We start from the raw sequence: 19,071 nt of genomic DNA on the forward strand, positions 1-19,071 counted from the left end.
AAGCACAACCACGTTTCAAAGACGGCAGCACGTCGGTTTACCTCAGTCACAGAGCAGCAGCAGGTGGCCACACAGACCCGGCTCTCGTAAACTCCCTGTGTAACATGTTGCTGTAGCAGCAATTAGCTCTTTCACCTGCCTGTGTCTCCTCAGCCCCTCCACTCGGCCCGCGGTGAAGGGAACAACAAGTGGTTGCAGCCAGCGAGGTGCTGTAAAAACAGGCTGGAGGAGGTGGGGAAGGATGCACATAACAGATTTGATATCCATCAGTGCTTCTGCAAACCTGGATGAGTCACTGGTCTCTGAAAGAAACACAGGGCAGGAGGGGGAAGGAGGGGAGGAGGGCTCTGCTCTCTCCAGGGAGAGGAGAGGAGAGGAGAGCTGGCTGTCTTGCGTGTCGTTCGTGAGGACTAGGCAGGAAAGAGAGGGAGATTAGGAGTGTCTGGGTGGGTGGGATTGAAGATGATGGGGAGGAAGAGGAGATAGAGAGAGAGATAGACTAATAGAGAGGGAGAGGGGGTTTGTTTGTTGTTTTGTATTTGGCTCATATCACTCTTGAAGTAAGGATGGATGGAGGAACCAAGTCCACAGAGACCTGAATTCATTACTCGATTCACATCTACAGATTTTCTCTCTCTCTCTTTCACTGTTTTGTTGAGTAAATCTGGATCCAGAGAGTGACATGTTGCTCTGGATGGGAAGTGAGACAGTGGGGCGAGAGTAAGAGGAGGATGGCGTACACACAGGTGAGTCCCATCACACACTCTTTCCCATCCGGATCTTTCTGGATTACACTTTTCATCTTCATATTTGTCTTCTTTCTGACATTTGTTCATTATCTGATTCTGAATCTTTCATCTCATGATTGTTTCTGGTCAAGGCCTTAAACCGTTTCAGTTGTATGTGTATTATTAGTGTGTATTTATTCACTTTAATGTCTTATTATTTGTGGAATATATGGATTTGATGATTTCATATTCAAACTACGTCTGCGGAAATCTTTTTATGTGTGTTAAAAACTAAATGGCCATTGATTTCTGTGGTGTTCAGGATATTGTATAGATTTACAGAGTCTTTTTAGCAGAATCAATGAATGTCTTCAAGTAACAAATCTAATTTTAGGCTAATGAGTAAATCCATTACTAATATTTTCGATCACAACAGATATACATATCAGTGACGTTTTTTTTTTTTTTTTTTTTTTTGTGAGTCTAAAGTGTGAATGCAGTTTGTTTTTGATGTTTAAGCTCTGTGGTCTGTATGCTGCGTTGTGATTCATGGTATGGGAATGAATAGCAGTTGCTGGAACTGGCCGTGTGGACCAGTGGGACCTAGGGACAGTGCCCCCATCTTAGTGACCCTAATGCGTCATCTGTGCCTGAGCCAGCAGCAGCAAGGTGCGGGCTGGGAGCGCCAGGAGCTCGTATCTCTGTTGCCATGGTTACAGCCACAGCTAATTGCTTAGACAACATTGGGCCACTGATGAGGAGCAAGAGAGCTGGACTGAGGTTGAGAGCAGGAACAGGGGGTGGGGAACTGGAGAGAAATCAACCTGTAGATATTCACAAGTGTTGAGAGGAAGGGGTAAATAACTGGAGGGGAGGGGGCATGAGTGGATAAGCAATCAGATGTGTTGATCTTATAAAATATGTGTTTTGGACCCTGTCCCTTATAGTCTGATCAATACTTAGTGGTGGTGGCATTAACATTACAACTATTTTTATTTTTTTTATTTACAGATCAGTTAGCATGTGACTTAGCAACATATTACTGTTCAAAGGGTAGGGGTCGATAAAATGTTTAATGTTTTTGAAAGAAGTCTCTTATGCTCACCAAGGCTGCATTTATCTCAGAAAAATAAATACAGTAAAATTACAATTTCAAATAACTTTTTATAATTTAATATATTTTAAAATGTATTTTATTCCTGTGACGACAAAGCAGTTGTACTGGTTAATATTATTTTGTAAACTGTAATACTTTTTTCAGGATTCTTTGATGAATAGAAAGTTAAATATAACTATATAAAAGAAAATATAAAATAATATAAAGTTTTAAATCGTCTTTACTGTCACTTTTTTGCTCAATTTAATGCATCCTTGCTAAAGAAAAAAAAAAGTATTAATTTCTTTCAAAAAGAAAAGATTTTACTGACCCTCAAACATTTGAACTATATTGTATGTCTTAGAAAACATAAGCATGAGAAAAAAAACATTTTATATTATTATTTTTTAAATAAAATTATGCAAACAGGTATTCTAACAGGATTCATTGATGTTAATTATTAAAAGGTTGTATTTTTATATGAATACAAAAAAGTGAAAGTTCATTAAAGACACCTGTTCACTCACTAAACATTTTTTTTTCTCTTTCCTGTACATGACCTCGACCCTCTGCTGCACTCCACCTTTGAAAAAGGGCAGTTGGAACCCATCAATGAGGTATGTACAGAAAATGTATTAATTCAATATCCTATTTTATCATATCTGTTCATTAATGATGATTTAGGGAGGGAAAGATTGTGTTTACAAAATCAGTGTTGTATCTTGACCTTTTCCTTCTGTCTTTTGGGCTGAATTTTTTATTTTTTTAACCATCAGCATCCTGTCTCAAGTCATTCATTATTTAACCAACTATGCACACATTCAGCCTCAGTGGAAGTGAGAGTGGCTTGGCTTTTTGGAGCGAGTAATCTTCATGATTTTGTTGTGTTCTTCTGTCTCTTTGGAGTCGGTCGGTCTAAATCAAAGAGAAGCAAGTTGTGTTGTAAAAAGACTAATATGTCTTTCATGAAGGACCTCTATCCAAACATCTGGCCTCAGTTCTGGTCTAATAACGGTCACACTGAGTGACTAAGGGATGTTTGTCCCGCCCAACTTCCTGTTTTATTTGAAAACATATCACCATGGGGAAGAAAATTGTGCTTACATTACCGTTTTTTTGTTTTGTTTTGTTTTTTTAACTTTTTGAAATAGTAATCTTTCCTGACATTAGATGTACTTATTGTTGTGTACAACGTTTGATCAGTTTAATGCATTCATCCTGAATAGAAGTATTATTTTCCTTAAAACATAAATTTGGTGGTGTATATATCTAATTAAATCACTCAATTTTTGGTGGATTAGCACTGATTTGTCCCACTAGAATAGAGTCTCTCTATTCTGTTATAAATATGTAAGAAACTCTCTGGGGCTCATTCTACATTTAGACTTTTTGGCTTCAAACAGCAGTTGACTAGAGAATTACAAAAAACTCCCTTAAGCACAGATCATTCATTACCATTTTTATCATCATAATATGCCATGTACTGTATGTATAGTCTGCAGTCACCGTTTACTGGAGAGTCTTTGTGTCCCTTTGTGATCTTGTTCTCAGGGTCTTCTGTCAAGACTGTCTGACTTCCTGTTGTGTCGCTGGTCGTGCCGCTCCTGTTGGCAGTGGTGCTGGGAGTGCAGCTGCTGTCAGCCCGCTGATGAGGAGGTGGAGATTCTGGGGCCTTTTCCAGCTCAGACTCCATCATGGCTGTGAGTGCACACCCATACAACCCACAAACAATGCTCACACTTCACAAATAACCCAGAACAATTCATCATTCATCTCATCTGTCTACTCTCTCATCATAACAGTCAGGCTCAAATTGAGACAAACTGAGATTGAATACACAGTGTTACTGAACAAATCTCAAAACAATCCCAAAGGTATCAGTTGTCAAAGGCTCGTTGTTGATGATGGATGGTGTGTTCTGGTTATGTTTGGAATGGAATACTAGCCTCCTGCTTATTGAATAATTCACAGTATGAACTGCATATCTACCTACTATTTTTTATTACTATACTATACACTATACTATACACAGGTGTATAGAGTTGGTAATATTTTAAGCCTCTTGTGCTCACTGCATTTAATTAAATGAAAACATAGAATAGTGTAAAATATTACAATTTAACATTGTAATGTATTTTAAAATATTAAAATATTAAAATATTCACACTATTCATGTGATGGCAAATCTTCAGTGTCACATGATCCATCACAAATCATTCTGCTGATCGGTGCTGATCTCTTATAATTAACAGTGTTATGCTGCTAATTATTTTTGTAGAAACCATGATAAGTTATTTTCAGGAGCCTTTGATAAAAAGTTCAAAAGAAGCATAATTTGAAATATAAATATTTTGTAACACTATAAATATCTTTGCTATGACTTTTGATAAGTTTAATGCAAGTTAATAAGTACATTTGTTTTGCATTTTTGTTCACTTTTGTGTAAATAATAGTTGACATTCCAATTAAATAATAAATTAAGAATGTGAATATTCAGTATCAGTATCCGTGTAGTAATAGGGTACAACGGGGCTAAAGGCCCCCCTTAAGAAAAAATGTGCTATTCACTGCGCCTAAAATGTGTAATTGCAGAAAAAATGCTGCTGTCAGGTGATGTGACCCTCAAAGGAAAATAAATGATGTACATAATGTACAAAGTAAGTACATTCATGTTCATATAATAAATTCTAAATAGAATACCAATTGGCGTTTTAGAGCATCATAGTTGCAATTTTGGGAACGTGCCATGATAGCTTAGGAACCTATTTTGTGATATCATACTCAAATTTGAAAATAACTTCAGGACTTGGGACTTTATGACCACTGTGGACATCTATATTTTCTGATGAAGTAAAAATATACTTTTTGTGAAATAAAGATATTTTATGGACAATATTTCAATTACACTACACTTGAACAATAATGTTTATCTTAATTCTTAACACTTGGACTTGGGAAAGGATAATTCTACTCCGGATAATTCTACTTTTAAAAAATTAGGAGCACAGTCAAATATTTAGGAGCACCTTCTAATCAATAATCAATAATTCTGATCAAAAATTAACCTTCCCATTATGAGGCAATATTTGACTCCTTAAAGTGATTTACAGGGAATTTTGTAACTTTATTAAAAGTATGTAATCTTTTATATATATATATATATATATATATATATATATATATATATATATGTATATATATATATATAAGCTTTTAACATTTCTAATTAAAACAACGGAATAAAAACAAGAAGAATAAGAAATAGATTAAGAATAAGTTACTAATCAAATGAAATCAGTATTTAAGAAATAAATTTGTACTACAGAAGTGGTGTATCATATGGTTTTATTGAACAAAACTGTTAAAATACATAAAGTATTATAAACAATAGAGCTAATGTACATTACGCATAACAACAAAGCCCTGCAGGGAGCGCAGGGAGCCTGATGATTGTTTTTACACATTACTGTGCGATCTAATCCTTGTTTAATATTGACCAAACACCATTTAATTTAAATGTCCACTTAATCTTTAATATTTGGCCATTTCTTTAGGACAGAAATGCTATAGCCACTGTAATTAAATGAATATGTGGACATCAAAACGTGTAAACTCAATAAGGGTTTGAGCTTTTATTTTGAAATCGCGATGTATTCTCCTGTGTTTGTGTAGATTTATAAATTATTTACCTTACAAATCTGCTGAAATGGCGCACGTTGCGTTCCCAGATGAACGTTAGGCTATAATAAACCCAAACTCACAACAACATGCAGAGATGGAGTTTGAGAAGCTCCACACATGTAAATGATAACAGTTTCTGTGGAGCCGCTGTGTGACTCACGAACGTAACGTAACCTACTGCATGTAAATAATTAAAGCGCATACTGTAGTAGAACTGCATCGCATATAATTCTTTTATTAAATCATAGCGTTTGTGAATTCACAATTATATGCTTAATTATGATTTTTAAATGGGTTTATTATATCATGCAGCCTTGGAAAATAATCTAAAAATGTGTTTTATGGATTCTCGTCTGTGAAATGCGCCACTTCCGGTATTTTGCCGGTTAGTCGACACGAGCAAAATGTCGATGATTTCTGAATCTACTGCATTTAAAAAAAATATAAAATATTAGATCAAGTAAGCGCAGAATCAACTTCGCGCTGCTGCGCGCGATCGCGTCAAAAATCAGACAAATATACACGTGCATCTTGAAAAGTGAATGTTTTGGAAAGTGCTAATTAAGCCATGTTTTTGTGCCATCTAGTGGTTTAGATGAAAATGATATCAAATGCGCCCTTAGCCCCGTTGTACCCTATATTCTAGAATGGAATACCATTGCATGCCAACAGTGGAATATTACACTACGGTCACATTGACATGTCATGTTTAATTCAGCATGTGGTATCCAGCTATTATCTCAAAAATTAAGGTGGTTGTTTTGTATTTTCAATTTAAGTGTACAGATATCATATCTTTGGAATTATGATCAATTAATGAATTAATGAAGATCTCTGCTGATATTCTTCAGAGTGCAGTGGAGCATATTATATATATATTTTACATCAGAGGTGTAAAATACTTGAGTAATTTTACTTGATTACTGTACTTAAGTATTATTTTGGGGGATTTGTACTTTATTCAAGTACAATTTAAACTGACTACTTGTACTTTTACTTGATTACATTTCTGAAGAAAAAAACAGTACTTTTTACTCCTTACAATTTTATTTCATCTTAAAAAGTACATTACATTTTTATTTTATCTTATGCGCATTAAATATGGTAAACGGAAGCTCAAACGTGCGATCATTGTTTTCATGCATCAAGCACACACATTTCTACTTCAGTTATGACTTTCATCAGGTAAATGTCTGGCTTCAAATGTTCAACATTAAATCTGAGGAAGCATGTTGAAGTAGCAAAGTTAAATCCCCTTATTATTATTATTCTTTCTGTTTTGATTTACTTTTACTCAAGTATGTTTTTGGCCAGATATTTGTATATACCTCACTGAGTCTCTGTACTTTCACTTGAGTAAAATTTTTTAGTACTTTTTACTCCTCGGTTTTGCATACACACTCTCTCTCACTATATATATAATATACTGTACGCCTAATGAGTGTAAGCTTCTTTGACTGCTTAAAATTTCAATTAACCTGCTTAATTTTAACTACTGTTAACAAAGTGGTAAATCATGCATCTCTAGTTTTAGTCATTGGTTTTGTGGGCTAATGGAAGCGATATTGATGCAACAGATGGCTTTCCTGAGACGTTCTAGGAAACTGCTTTTCTAGTCTCTGTTACTCAAGCTCCTAATGACTGGGGTGTGGAGCTATTTGTGTTCCCATGCAGGAACAGCAAGGGTAATATGATTTAAATGGAGACGTGATTCATATATTAGCAGGGATAATTTGTTTTTTGAATGCAAGCAGTCACCACAGGCTGTCAGGCTTTTTTTAAGTGTATTTTTAATGACATCATTAAATGACTTTTACCAGGACTAAACAAAGGTGCCCATAGATGTCTGTTTTTCCATTTTGCAATACGCATTATCACCAATCAGCAGTTTCCTGTTGTGAAATGTCATTCACACTTGTTTAAAGAATGGAGTCGATGTGGTCACCAGAGACTACTGACTTGTGCTGGTTTGACTGAGATCATGCTGGGTGGGAATTGAATGTTTGTTTAAAATCGAAAACAGGGACCAAATGGCTGGAGTAGTTGCAAGACTTTTGATTATGAGCACCAGGAACAATGTAATCATAGTATTCAATTCATAACATATTGGAGATGCAAGGGCTGCATCTTTAATGGAATAGAACATGTTCTTCCAGACTGTGATTGTACAGTCATGACATATATCTCACCCTATAAGTCCGGCCACTCTCATTGCCTCGGATCGCTCCTAAGGCCATTTGTTTTAGAATCGTCCGTTGCTATGACAACTATCTCCCTCTGAGCTGTAGTCATGGACACAAAGGGTCCTTGATGATCCCCAAGGGATGACTCGGAATCAGGCCTGCACAAAGATATCCCGCGCAGAATATTTACCTCTGTAGTTGGAAAACAACCAGATCAGCCAGATTAGAACAGGATGTTGCAACAAATATTACACAATATTGGGCAATAATGTGATTGCACATTCATTAAGAAGCAGATTCAGTCACAGTGTCAGATATGCACAACAAATTTGAGTGTTGGATTGTAAGATGTTTTTTACTATTGTTTTTCAGTTCATGTCGAATGCTTCTATTTTTTAGCCTATAGCCTATTATATATTTGTCTGCTTTTATTTATTATCAGGCCACGTTGGTAAAGAAACCCTGCTTCTTGTCATATTTTAGCAGTGTATGAATTAATATCCCAGTAGTATTGCTATGCAAAAGTATGTTCCCGCTTCCAAATGTGGTATATTTGCAGCAATTAGCAAGTAAATAAGAAAGTTTTGATTGTGAAGATGCTAACATAGCCAGTAGCTCAAACAGTATAACATGGTGCTAGCAAATCCAAGGTTGATGCATTCGATTTCAAAGGGATTTATAAATTGAAAAAATAGAATACAGTACCTGGAATAGCTGTTTTGGGTAAAATTGTATAAAATGCACTACCCTTTAAAAGTTTGGGATCACTAAGATTTTATTTCATTTATTTATGTTTTGAAGAAAATTTAATTCAGTGAGGATGCATTGAATTGGTCAAAAAAAGTAAAAACTTTTATCACGGTGTCCAGAAAAAAATGTTATGCAGCGCAACCGTTTTTAACATAGGAAATGTTTCTTAATTAATTAATTAAATATATTCAAATACTGTAGTACAGGCATCCTCAGATCTGGCCCACTCCTGCAGAGTTTAGCTCCAACCCTAATCAAACACACCTGAGCATGATAATTAGAGTCTTCAAGATCATTAAAAAATCACAGGTAGGTGAGTTTGATCAGGGTTGGAGCTAAACTCTGCAGCAGATTGGCCCTCCAGGGAAGGATTTGAGGAACCCTGCTGTAGTAAATTGTAGTAATATTTCACAACATGTTTTGTACTGCATTTCCGGTCAAATAAATGCAGCCTTGGTGAGCATAAGAGTCTTCTTTTAAAAAGCATTAACTCCCAAAATATTTGAACAAATAATGTAAAGCTAACATATGTTGCCATTTTCCACAAGGAATGCATCAGTACTGCTATATTAAGGCTTAACAAACTCATCTCTTCCAGTGTCAATGAATGCAATGACGAGAAAGTCACAAATTCTCACATTATGGCTGAGAACCACGCTTCACCTACTCAAACTAATACCACTACAAACTGCAGGCCGCCTTCCTCGGAAACGTCCCGATCCACCTTCACCCTGGCAGGCCAGCTCTCCAGTGAGTCCAGACTCAACTCTCAATTTATACAGAATAGAATGATCTCTTGAATTTCGCCTAATGGCTCTCCCATTTTGCAGGTCTGAACGCCCGACGGCCAAGCTCCCCCATGGTGGATGTAAAGCCGATTGAATTTTGGGCCATGGGACCCCGGAAGGAAGTGGTGCAGCCCCTGCGTAAGCCCCCGACACCGTCAGATGACTACTTCCGCAAACTGGAGCCTCGTCTGTATTCTCTGGACTCCTGCAGCGATGATGTTGACTCTCTGACGGATGAGGAGATCCTGGGGCGCTACCAACTGGGCATGCTGCACTTCAGCACACAGTACGATCTCATCAACGCTCATCTCATCGTGCGTGTCATCGAGGCCCGGGACCTGCCCCCTCCCGTAACATGCGATGGTGCTCGCCAAGACATGGCCCACTCCAACCCCTACGTGAAGATGAGCCTACTGCCCGACCACAAGAACTCCAGGCAAACCGGCGTTAAACGCAAGACCCAGAATCCAGTTTTTGAAGAGCGCTTCACTTTTGAGGTCCCCTTCCTGGAGGCGCAGAGACGCACCCTGCTGCTCTCCGTGGTTGACTTTGACAAGTTTTCACGGCACTGCGTCATTGGGAAAGTATCTCTTCCTCTTAGTGAGGTTGATCTAGTGAAGGGAGGACACTGGTGGAAGGCCCTGGTGCCCAGCTCTCAGGTAATACCACTTGCTTGAGTTACATTATTTCTTTTTTTCAGTCATTTTAGGTGTGGCACTTGCACAATAACTGAGAAGTTAGGTCATGCAGAATTAAATTAAGTTATTTAGTAAAATGTGAAATCATTGTAGCAATACTTCAGAATGTCCTGCCTTATAAGTATGCACACCATAGTACTCCTAAATATTTCTTGCCCTAGCTCTGTGTTTAGGATGTGTTATATGCACAGTCATGCTCAGCCACATATTAATCTACACTATTGTTCAAATTGTGGGGGTCAATATGATTTAAAAGACATCTCTTCTGCCCACAAAGGCTGTGTTTATTTGATCACAAATACAGTAAAAACAATAATATTGTGAAATATTATTACAATTTAAAATGACTGTTTTCTGTTTTTATATATTTTAAAATATAATTTGTGACCCTGGGCCACAAAACCAGTCTTAAGTCGCTGGGGTATATTTGTAGCAATAGCCAACAATACATTGTATGGGTCAAAATTATTGATTTTCTATGCTAAAAATCATATTAAGTAAAGATCATGTTAAATGAAGGTATTTTGCAGATTTCGTACAATAAATATATTTAAATATATTAGTAATATGAATTGCTAATTGAACTTTGCTAATTGCTAATGAATTGCTAAGAACTTAACAACTTTAAAGGCGATTTTCTCAACATTTAGATTTTTTTGTACCCTCAGATTCCAGATTTTCAAATAGTTGTATCTCATTCTCAGCCAAGTGTTGTCCTAACAAACCATACATCAATGGAAAACTTATTTATTCAGCTTTCAGATGATGTATAAATCTAAAAAAATTGACCCTTATGACCCTTGATTCATTGTTGAGCTTTAATTGCAGTCTTTCACACTTAAAAAGATGCACAAAGAGTTAATTTACTGACATCATTATGAAGACACTGATTTCTCAGTGTGATGATTTTCAGAATGAGGTTGAGCTTGGTGAGCTTCTTCTATCCTTAAACTACCTGCCTAGTGCTGGCAGGTTAAATGTGGACATCATCCGAGCAAAGCAGCTGCTTCAGACGGACATGTGCCAAGGCTCAGGTAAATGCATTTTAGCGTGTTTTTCTCATTCCACTTATAGAAGAGCTTCAGTGACTACAGAAATCTATGCAGAAGTGTGCAAAGTATTGTGATGGGATAACTTGCTTTGTCTCTGAAACAACTTTCTTTTTATGCTGACATCACTTTGGCCACACATGCCATGTGATAAAGTTAACCAATAGTCAAATAGCTATTTAATCTTTGTTTTAGCAAATTCGCTATTGGTCTTGCTCCATTTTGGTATGTAATGCACACTTTCATGATCTAATCAGTTCCTGATGGATAAAATCAAGTCCTGCCCAGATTTTCCCCCATTGAGTATCCCATTTCACTGAGAAATATGCTACATTACAAAAACTACATTTGTTTCAGAAAGCAATTCATGTTAACTTTAACCCAGTTGTTTCTTTTCTATATCCAGATCCTTTTGTTAAGGTGCAGTTGGTGACAGGCCTTAAGTTGATGAAGACTAAGAAAACGTCCTGTATGAGGGGCACCATTGACCCCTGCTACAACGAGTCCTTTAGCTTCCGTGTACCTCAAGATGAACTGTGCGAAGTCAGTCTTGTGTTCACAGGTATTGTGTTGAAATTATTAAGCAGCACAACTGTTTTCAACCTTGATAATAATAAGAAATGTTTTGAGCAGCAAATCAGCATATTAGAATGATTTCTGAAGGATCATGTGACCCTGAAGATTAGAGTAATGAAAAATTCGAAAAATTCAGCTTTGCCACCACAGGAATAAATGACGTTAAAAATATATATTAAAATATAAAAACAGTTCATTTGTAATAATATTTCACAATATGGTTGTACTGTATTTTTGCTCCAATAAATGTAGCCTTGGTGAGCATAAAATACTTAAATCTAAATCTAAATCTAAAATCTAAATATTGAGAAAATCGCCTTTAAAGTTGTCCAAATGAAGTTCTTAGCAAAGCATATTACTAATCAAAAATGAAATTTTGATATATTTACGGTAAGAAATTGACAAAATATCTTCATGGAACATGATCTTTACCTAATATCCTAATGATTTTTGGCATAAAAGAAAAATTGACAATTTTGACCCATACAATGTATTTTTGGCTATTGCTACAAATATACCCCAGCGACTTAAGACTGGTTTTGTGGTCCAGGGTCACATTTAGTGTGATAATATTTTTCTAACTAAATGAATCCATTAATCCAAATTCACAGCCTATGTCAATTTTTAACCAGGTGATCTGTAGCAATTCCTCACAATTAGTGTAATCTAGCTTGTGACCCAGGGCGGCCATGGAGCACCTCATTAAGGTTCATTTAAATTCCAATAGGATTTATTCAATTACAGATGCTGCCAGTCAGAAGCTGACCCGGACAGTTGCTCATGCAGAGATTTTATGCACTGGTACACACTGACATTTAATATTTGCACTCGTCACCCAGGTGCAGCCATGCACCGTGATTGCATAGGGCTGATGGTGGCCTGCGCTCATAACCTGCCATTTGAGACAGTACAGAGCAGTAAGCCCAGCCCAACATGTAGTTTATGCTGGTTTACTCAGGTTTAATCAGTGCTAAGTCAACAGTGATATTTACAGACAGGTATATCTCACGCTAAAGGGTGAGCGCAGCCTCCTGTAGCCCATCTAGACTGGTCAGCATGTGTCTCTCCCAGTCGTACCATCCAGGGCTGCCTGCCCACCGCTTCTCTCTGATGTTTCAGACTACAAAGCCCTGCAATCAAACACTGCCTGCAATCCCACCCCTGCTGGGCCTCTGTCTCTCACTCCTGGTCTGTTCGATGAGACTCTCTCTCTCTCTCTTTTTGTATCCCTTTCTCTTCTTTAGCTCATTCTTTTTTATCAGTTCTTTAACTTTTATTTCTTTGCAATTCCTAGTGTCATTTTTCACAAGTATCACTTTAACTGAAGGATCCCGCTGACAGAGCAGGTAATGGGAATTTAATGGTGGTGTTATGTCCATATGCTATCAATAAGCAGGGAGTGAAAACAGATCTTCTGGCTCTGTTCAACATGAATCCCATCAGGCAACTATGCACATTGGAAGGGGTCCAATTTGTGCCCAGTACCCATAATCATAGGTGGAGTGCTTTAACTAGTGGTCTGCGACTTTTGAACTGCTCTGTATATTTTATATTGTGCTTACACAGACTTTTTATTAAAGTACCTAAGCAGCATACATGTATTTGCATGAGTATACTACATATAATACAAACATTCAATGTTGTAGACCAAGGTAATTAGATTTTAGTTTAGTTACCTTTATAATAATAGAAATAAATAAATAAATAATAAAGACTACATTAATAATTGTTTTATTGTTATTAGTAATATTATTCAAATATAACACAAATATCCAGTGTTTTAAAATAATGTAATCAGATATTACTTTAGTTAACTAATAATAAAAATGTATTATTAATCTGTAACACGAAATTAACATTTTTATTATTAGTAGTAGTAGTAGTATATTAATTGTTATTACATATAGTGCTGTCAAACAATTCATCACAATTAATCGCATCCAAAATAAAAGTTTTTGTTTACATAATATATGAGTGTGTACTGTGTATATTTATTATGTATATATAAATACAAACACATGTATGTATATATTTCAGAAAAATAGTTATGTTTATATATTAAATATATTTATAATAATATAAATATATAAATGTGTATATACATGTAAATATTTTCAAAATATTTACATGTATATATGTGTGTGCGTGTGTGCATAATATATACATAATAAATAAAACAGTACACACACATTTATAATGTAAAATGTTAATGTTAAAATGTATTTTGGATGCGATTAATCGTTTGACAGCACACATTTTTAATAAAATAACTAATAATATAGTTTTATTATTAGAATGTTAGCTAAAGTAATATCTGATAAAAAAAATTTAAACTGCATGTTTGTAAGATTTTAATAATATTACTACTAATAATACTCTAAAATAATTAATGTAGTCTTTATTATTACTACTTATTATTTTTTAACTAAAACATTTTTATTAAAATGATACAACATCCATTTTTTAAAATCAAGCAATCAGATATTAGTTTAGTTAACATTCTAATAATAAAAATGCAATTATAATAATGACTATAACAACAATAATATGAACACTACATTAATAATTTGTATATTATTATTTTTATTTTATTTTACTTTTATTTGTTTTTTTATTAAAATGTAATACTAACATCCAATGTTTTAGAATAAAGTAATCAGATATTTAGAGGGTAAATGATAGTGTTTAGGTCAGCATCTCAGCATAATTCATGTTGGTTATGTTTTGAGCTAGAGATTTCCCTTAACTTTACTTTTCAAATACGCTTCCTTTGATACATGATTGTGCATTTGGAGTAGGAGACATTCATGCATGATAAGAGAACTCTTGATGCCTTTGCCTCAGAATTTCCCATCCTAAACCAGCAGTAATGATCTGTACCTCATCACAGTTCTGGCTTTATCAAATATGAACGAGCCCGAGCAGTAGAGTTCCCTCAGGACCGTTGAATGTGACATAGCCGGTAATGTGATCAGCTCAACATAGCGAGTGCAGTGCATGTGTCTGCTCCAAACACACACCACGCCTGTTCCTTTGCTTCCAGCTCATGATGTCAGCCATCAACACAGCTCAGTGTTTGTCTTCTAACTGACATGTATTTTGCAAAGCATGAAGACAGATGGACATGGTTTAACAAACTCTTTTATTTCAATTATAGGATTATACATAGAAGAAAGTTTTATATTGAGGTGGGATTATTTCAGTTATTCCTGCTGAACAGAAATAGTCAAGAGAAAAGTCAAAAATGAAAATTCTGTCATCATTTATTCACACTCGTGTTTTTTAAACACGTTTGACTTTGGATAAATTTTGGATAACGTGCTGATTGCTCATTTCCGTGCAGTTACATTGAAGGGGGACTGAGCTTTTAAACTTAAAAAAAGATGCAAAAGCCAGGGTTATTGTAGTTACTGAAAAATAAAACCATAAAATAGCTCTCTCATTACTCAAAATAAATGTTAACTGAAATAAACCATATAAAAAAAAAAAAACTTAAACTTATTTATTTATTAAGCTAAATGGACACATTTCTCAGTTTCAGTTAGATTAAACTTAATGTGCTAAAATAACTAAAACTGAAAAACATATTAAAAGCTATATGGACTTAAGAAAATATGCAACAACATTACTAAAACTTGAACTAAATATAAAAAAAATCATATTTAAAATATTAATAAAGACTGTATTAGTATCTCAGTGACACTAAAATAACACTGGCAAAAGCACATCATAAACGTATCATAACATACGCACTACAAAGTCTTCTAAAGAACTTTTTTTTCTTTTTTTCACTGATCTTCCCTGCTGTTAACCATCATGACAGCTCAAACTTGACTCATTATCTTTAAATCATTCGCTGAGTAATTCATAGTGATTTTATGAACTGAATTAACTGATTCATTAAAGATATTATGGTGTGTGTGCACCAAAAGCATCTGCTGATCCAATCTGAAGGTTTTCAAAGCAGCTCTCCGCTATAAATAGGAGTGTCTCCCATTCTTTTTATGTGGTTTAACACACACCTTGAATTCATATAGTGATGAGGAAAAGGTGTAGCCAAGATAAATACTGCTTTCGCTCCTGTAGGCAGTAATAACAGCTTTAGCTGTAAACTTTAGCCACAGCAAGGTGAAGGAGTCCTTGGCATGCAGTAGAATAAACCGCTTCTTGAGAGCTGATGTTGCTTGGTGACAGCGTATCACCAGCTCTGGTCTGCAGCTGAAGTCGTGATGCTGCGAGATCCTTGTCTGGAGTGCGGCTGCATCATTGACTGGCACCTCTCAGCTTTGTGACAATATTATTTGTGCTTCCTGCTATTTTCCCAGCACTCCACTGCCAGTAACAGGAAAGGGGGGAAAATCACAGAGAAGAAAAGTCTTCAATCTTGTTTATGAGCAATGATGAAATTAACAGGGCCTCGTGCTCTGACCCGATCCATTAAGAAAATTGGATTGAGGCAGAGAAAAACATGAATAATAAGACAAAGAAAAGAGAGGACACATTTGTGTTACTATTATTGTAGTATGATTGATTTACTCTTATAGTTTTTGTTAATACTTAAAGCTGAATAAATAAGCTTTCCATTGATGTATGGTTTGTTAGGATCGGACAATATTTGGCTGAGATTTAACTATTTGAAAATCTGGAATCTGAGGGTGCAAAAAAATTAAATATTGAGAAAATCGCCTTTAAAGTTGTCCAAATGAAGTTATTAGCAATGCATATTACTAATCAAAAATTAAGTTTTGATATATTTACTTAATATCCTAATAATTTTTGGCATAAAATAAAAATGGATAATTTTGACCCATACAATGTATTTTTGGCTATTGCTACAAATATACCCCAGCGACTTAAGACTGGTTTTGTGCTCCAGGGTCACATATTCATTTTTTAAATATGTCTATGTAGTTTTTTAAATTATTTTAACATTTATTATTATTTTTTATATTTTTGTAATATTTTTAATATTTTAAATATCATATTTCAGTTTTTTTTTTTTTTTTCATGTTTTTATGGTCGTAGTTTTAGTTTTTCGTGTGTAAAAGTGGGTCTTAAAATAATGAATAGAGAGGGAAAAGCTTCATTCATTTACAATATGGAAACTCCAAGCAGACATTATTGCTAACCTATTGTTAACCTTATTGATACATTACGCTTTTAAAGCAGCTTTACAGTAATAAACAGAAGAATCATGATTCAATAATGTAAACCGAATTCAACTCTGCTGTAAAGCAGCTTTAAAAAAGACAGTAAACAGTCATTATTCTGTTGAAATCAGCTCATTGTGGCTCAATAACTGTGTAAAGTTCATCAGTCATGGAATGACTTCGATTCATCTATAAATCAGCTCTGGAGAAAACAGACTGTCTTGATCTGACTGGTTTTAACATTGATTTTTATGTTTTTTTCCTTCTTAGTTTACGGGCATAACGTGAAGAGTAGCAACGATTTTGTTGGTCGCATTGTGATCGGCCAGTTCTCCACAGGCCCGCAGGAAACCACGCATTGGCGCCGGCTCCTGGGCTCTCAGCGCACCCCGGTGGAACAGTGGCACAGCCTGCACTCCCGTGCCGAATGTGACCGCGTCTCTCCGGCTTCCCTCGAGGTCACATAATACTAACACAGGACAGTCACTGCAGGTGGGATAGAGATCTATGGAAAAGAACTTTAACCTAAAACTTAAAACACAAACATCTGGGAGTGTCCCAGCATTTCTTTGTATCATTTTTATTAGTATGAAACATAAACTAATAGATCTATTCTCTATAGAATAGTGGGTTCTGTCTTGGTGTTATTTGTGTACCATTATTATAATGGGGAGATGTAGACCGTAGAAAAGACCTCAGAGAATTTTTCTGTTTATGATGACGAGCAGAAGCCTGCTGTCCATGTTTTGTTTTTATCACATTGATACTATCTTACATGGGAGCTCAGTGATCTCATCATCATCTGATCCTCGGCTGCGTTCAGGCGTCCAGAGGAAGAGCGGCTGTGAGGCTCAGACAGTTGAGACCATACCTAACCACTGGTTTGGTCTACAGTGTTTTAATAATCATATTGTTTCTTTTTTCAGACTTCAATATGATTGCAGTTTTTGAAGTAGTTGGAAATCTGTGGCAACAGATTTTTATTGCCTGGTTTGAATGTTTCAAGTACAATTTTACACCAAAGCTTGGTTTGGTTGTGTTTTGTGACCCGTATCACTGTTCTTCATGCACATATTGATCTTTGATTGTGTTTAAGTGTTTGTGAGTGTGCGTTTGGTAAATGTTTGCACTTATGGCAGCTGAGGTCTACACAAACCCTAAGAGGCCATGCATTATTTTAAAGATTTTTTTTTTTTCTTGTGATTTTTCTGTATCTTGTCACTATTTCTCATGTCATCTCTCAAACATCACAAACATTTGGGGTCAGGAAGATGTTTTTTAAAGAAAAGAGTATGTTTATTCAGCAAGGATGCATTCAATTCATCAAAAATATTTATTTCAGAAAAATTCTGTTCTTTTAAAATGTGTATTCTTCAAAGAATCCTGGGGGGAAAAAATGTATCTCAGTTTCTACACAAATGAAATAAGCAGCATATTAGAATGCTTTCTGAAGGATCATGTGACTGAAAATTCAGAATTCTTTGAATCACATGAATAAATTATATTTTAGTTAAATATATTCAAATAGAAAACTCTTTAATTGTAATATATTTCACAATATTACTGTTTTTACTGTATTTTTGAGAAAATAAATGCAGCCTTGCTGAGCATACGAGATATAACAAATATTATATGTATATGTGTTATACAGTATATACACTCTCAGAAATAAAGATACAAAAGCTGTCACCGGGGCGGTACCTTTTCAAAAGGTACATGTTTGTACCTAAAGAGTCCATTTTAGTACCTTAAAGGTACATATTAGTACTTAAAGTGTACATATTTGAACCTAATAGGTACAAAAGTGTACCTTTTGAAAAGGTGCCGCCCCAGTGACAGCTTTTGTACCTTTATTTCTGAGAGTGTATATATATGAGATCACAAGAAAATTCTCCTGACCAAAAAAAAAAAAAAAAAAACCTGAAAGAATAATATATGGCTTCTTAAGGCTTCTCTAGAGGTTAGTATCACCTTGTAAATGCATTAGTGTTAGTTTCTGCACATGTGAACATGCTTTCACAGCTTGGGCAACATAATGCCATGCCAAGAAGGTGCAGATATACATGCATTTCTCTTTGCGCTGTTGCCTTCACTCCACACTTTTGCCAAGTTCTGTTCATGTACTGTATTATCAACATCTTGGAGCTGTATTTTGTCTCAACCCTTTCTTAGTCATTCTATCAAGTATGTAAGCCTAAAAAAAAAGTAGTTAGCATAGAATTGAAGTGCAATCAGAAACTGTATCTGTCTTCTTAATCTTTCTTCTGTGTGACCTGTGTGAGATACGTGTTTGTTTCAGGTCAGTTGTATGTTTCCACCGATGTCGATGTTAATGTAGATGATTACAAATTATTAGAGTGGTAATATTAACA

At 35.4% G+C, this 19,071-nt stretch overlaps 1 protein-coding gene across 3 annotated transcripts; it reads left to right on the forward strand.

The window, feature by feature from the left end:
* The first annotated feature begins 509 nt into the window (after positions 1–509).
* Positions 510–18,338, forward strand: syt17 (synaptotagmin XVII). Of its 3 annotated transcripts, XM_058770704.1 has the most exons (8): positions 510–746; positions 2,424–2,441; positions 3,376–3,524; positions 9,037–9,188; positions 9,269–9,885; positions 10,838–10,958; positions 11,380–11,535; positions 16,970–18,338. In XM_058770704.1, exons 1-8 carry the CDS (start codon positions 732–734, stop codon positions 17,164–17,166), a joined length of 1,425 nt encoding a protein of 474 aa, XP_058626687.1. In that variant the 5' UTR covers positions 510–731; the 3' UTR covers positions 17,167–18,338. The 3 variants fall into 3 exon arrangements, with proteins under 3 accessions (XP_058626687.1, XP_058626690.1, XP_058626688.1); XM_058770707.1 differs by lacking the exons at positions 510–746; positions 2,424–2,441; positions 3,376–3,524 and adding an exon at positions 6,239–6,257; XM_058770705.1 differs by lacking the exons at positions 510–746; positions 2,424–2,441; positions 3,376–3,524 and adding an exon at positions 8,773–8,894.
* Positions 18,339–19,071: the final 733 nt, after the last annotated feature.

Source organism: Onychostoma macrolepis, chromosome 03, assembly GCF_012432095.1.
Source record: "Onychostoma macrolepis isolate SWU-2019 chromosome 03, ASM1243209v1, whole genome shotgun sequence".
NCBI classification, from domain to species: Eukaryota; Metazoa; Chordata; class Actinopteri; order Cypriniformes; family Cyprinidae; genus Onychostoma; species Onychostoma macrolepis.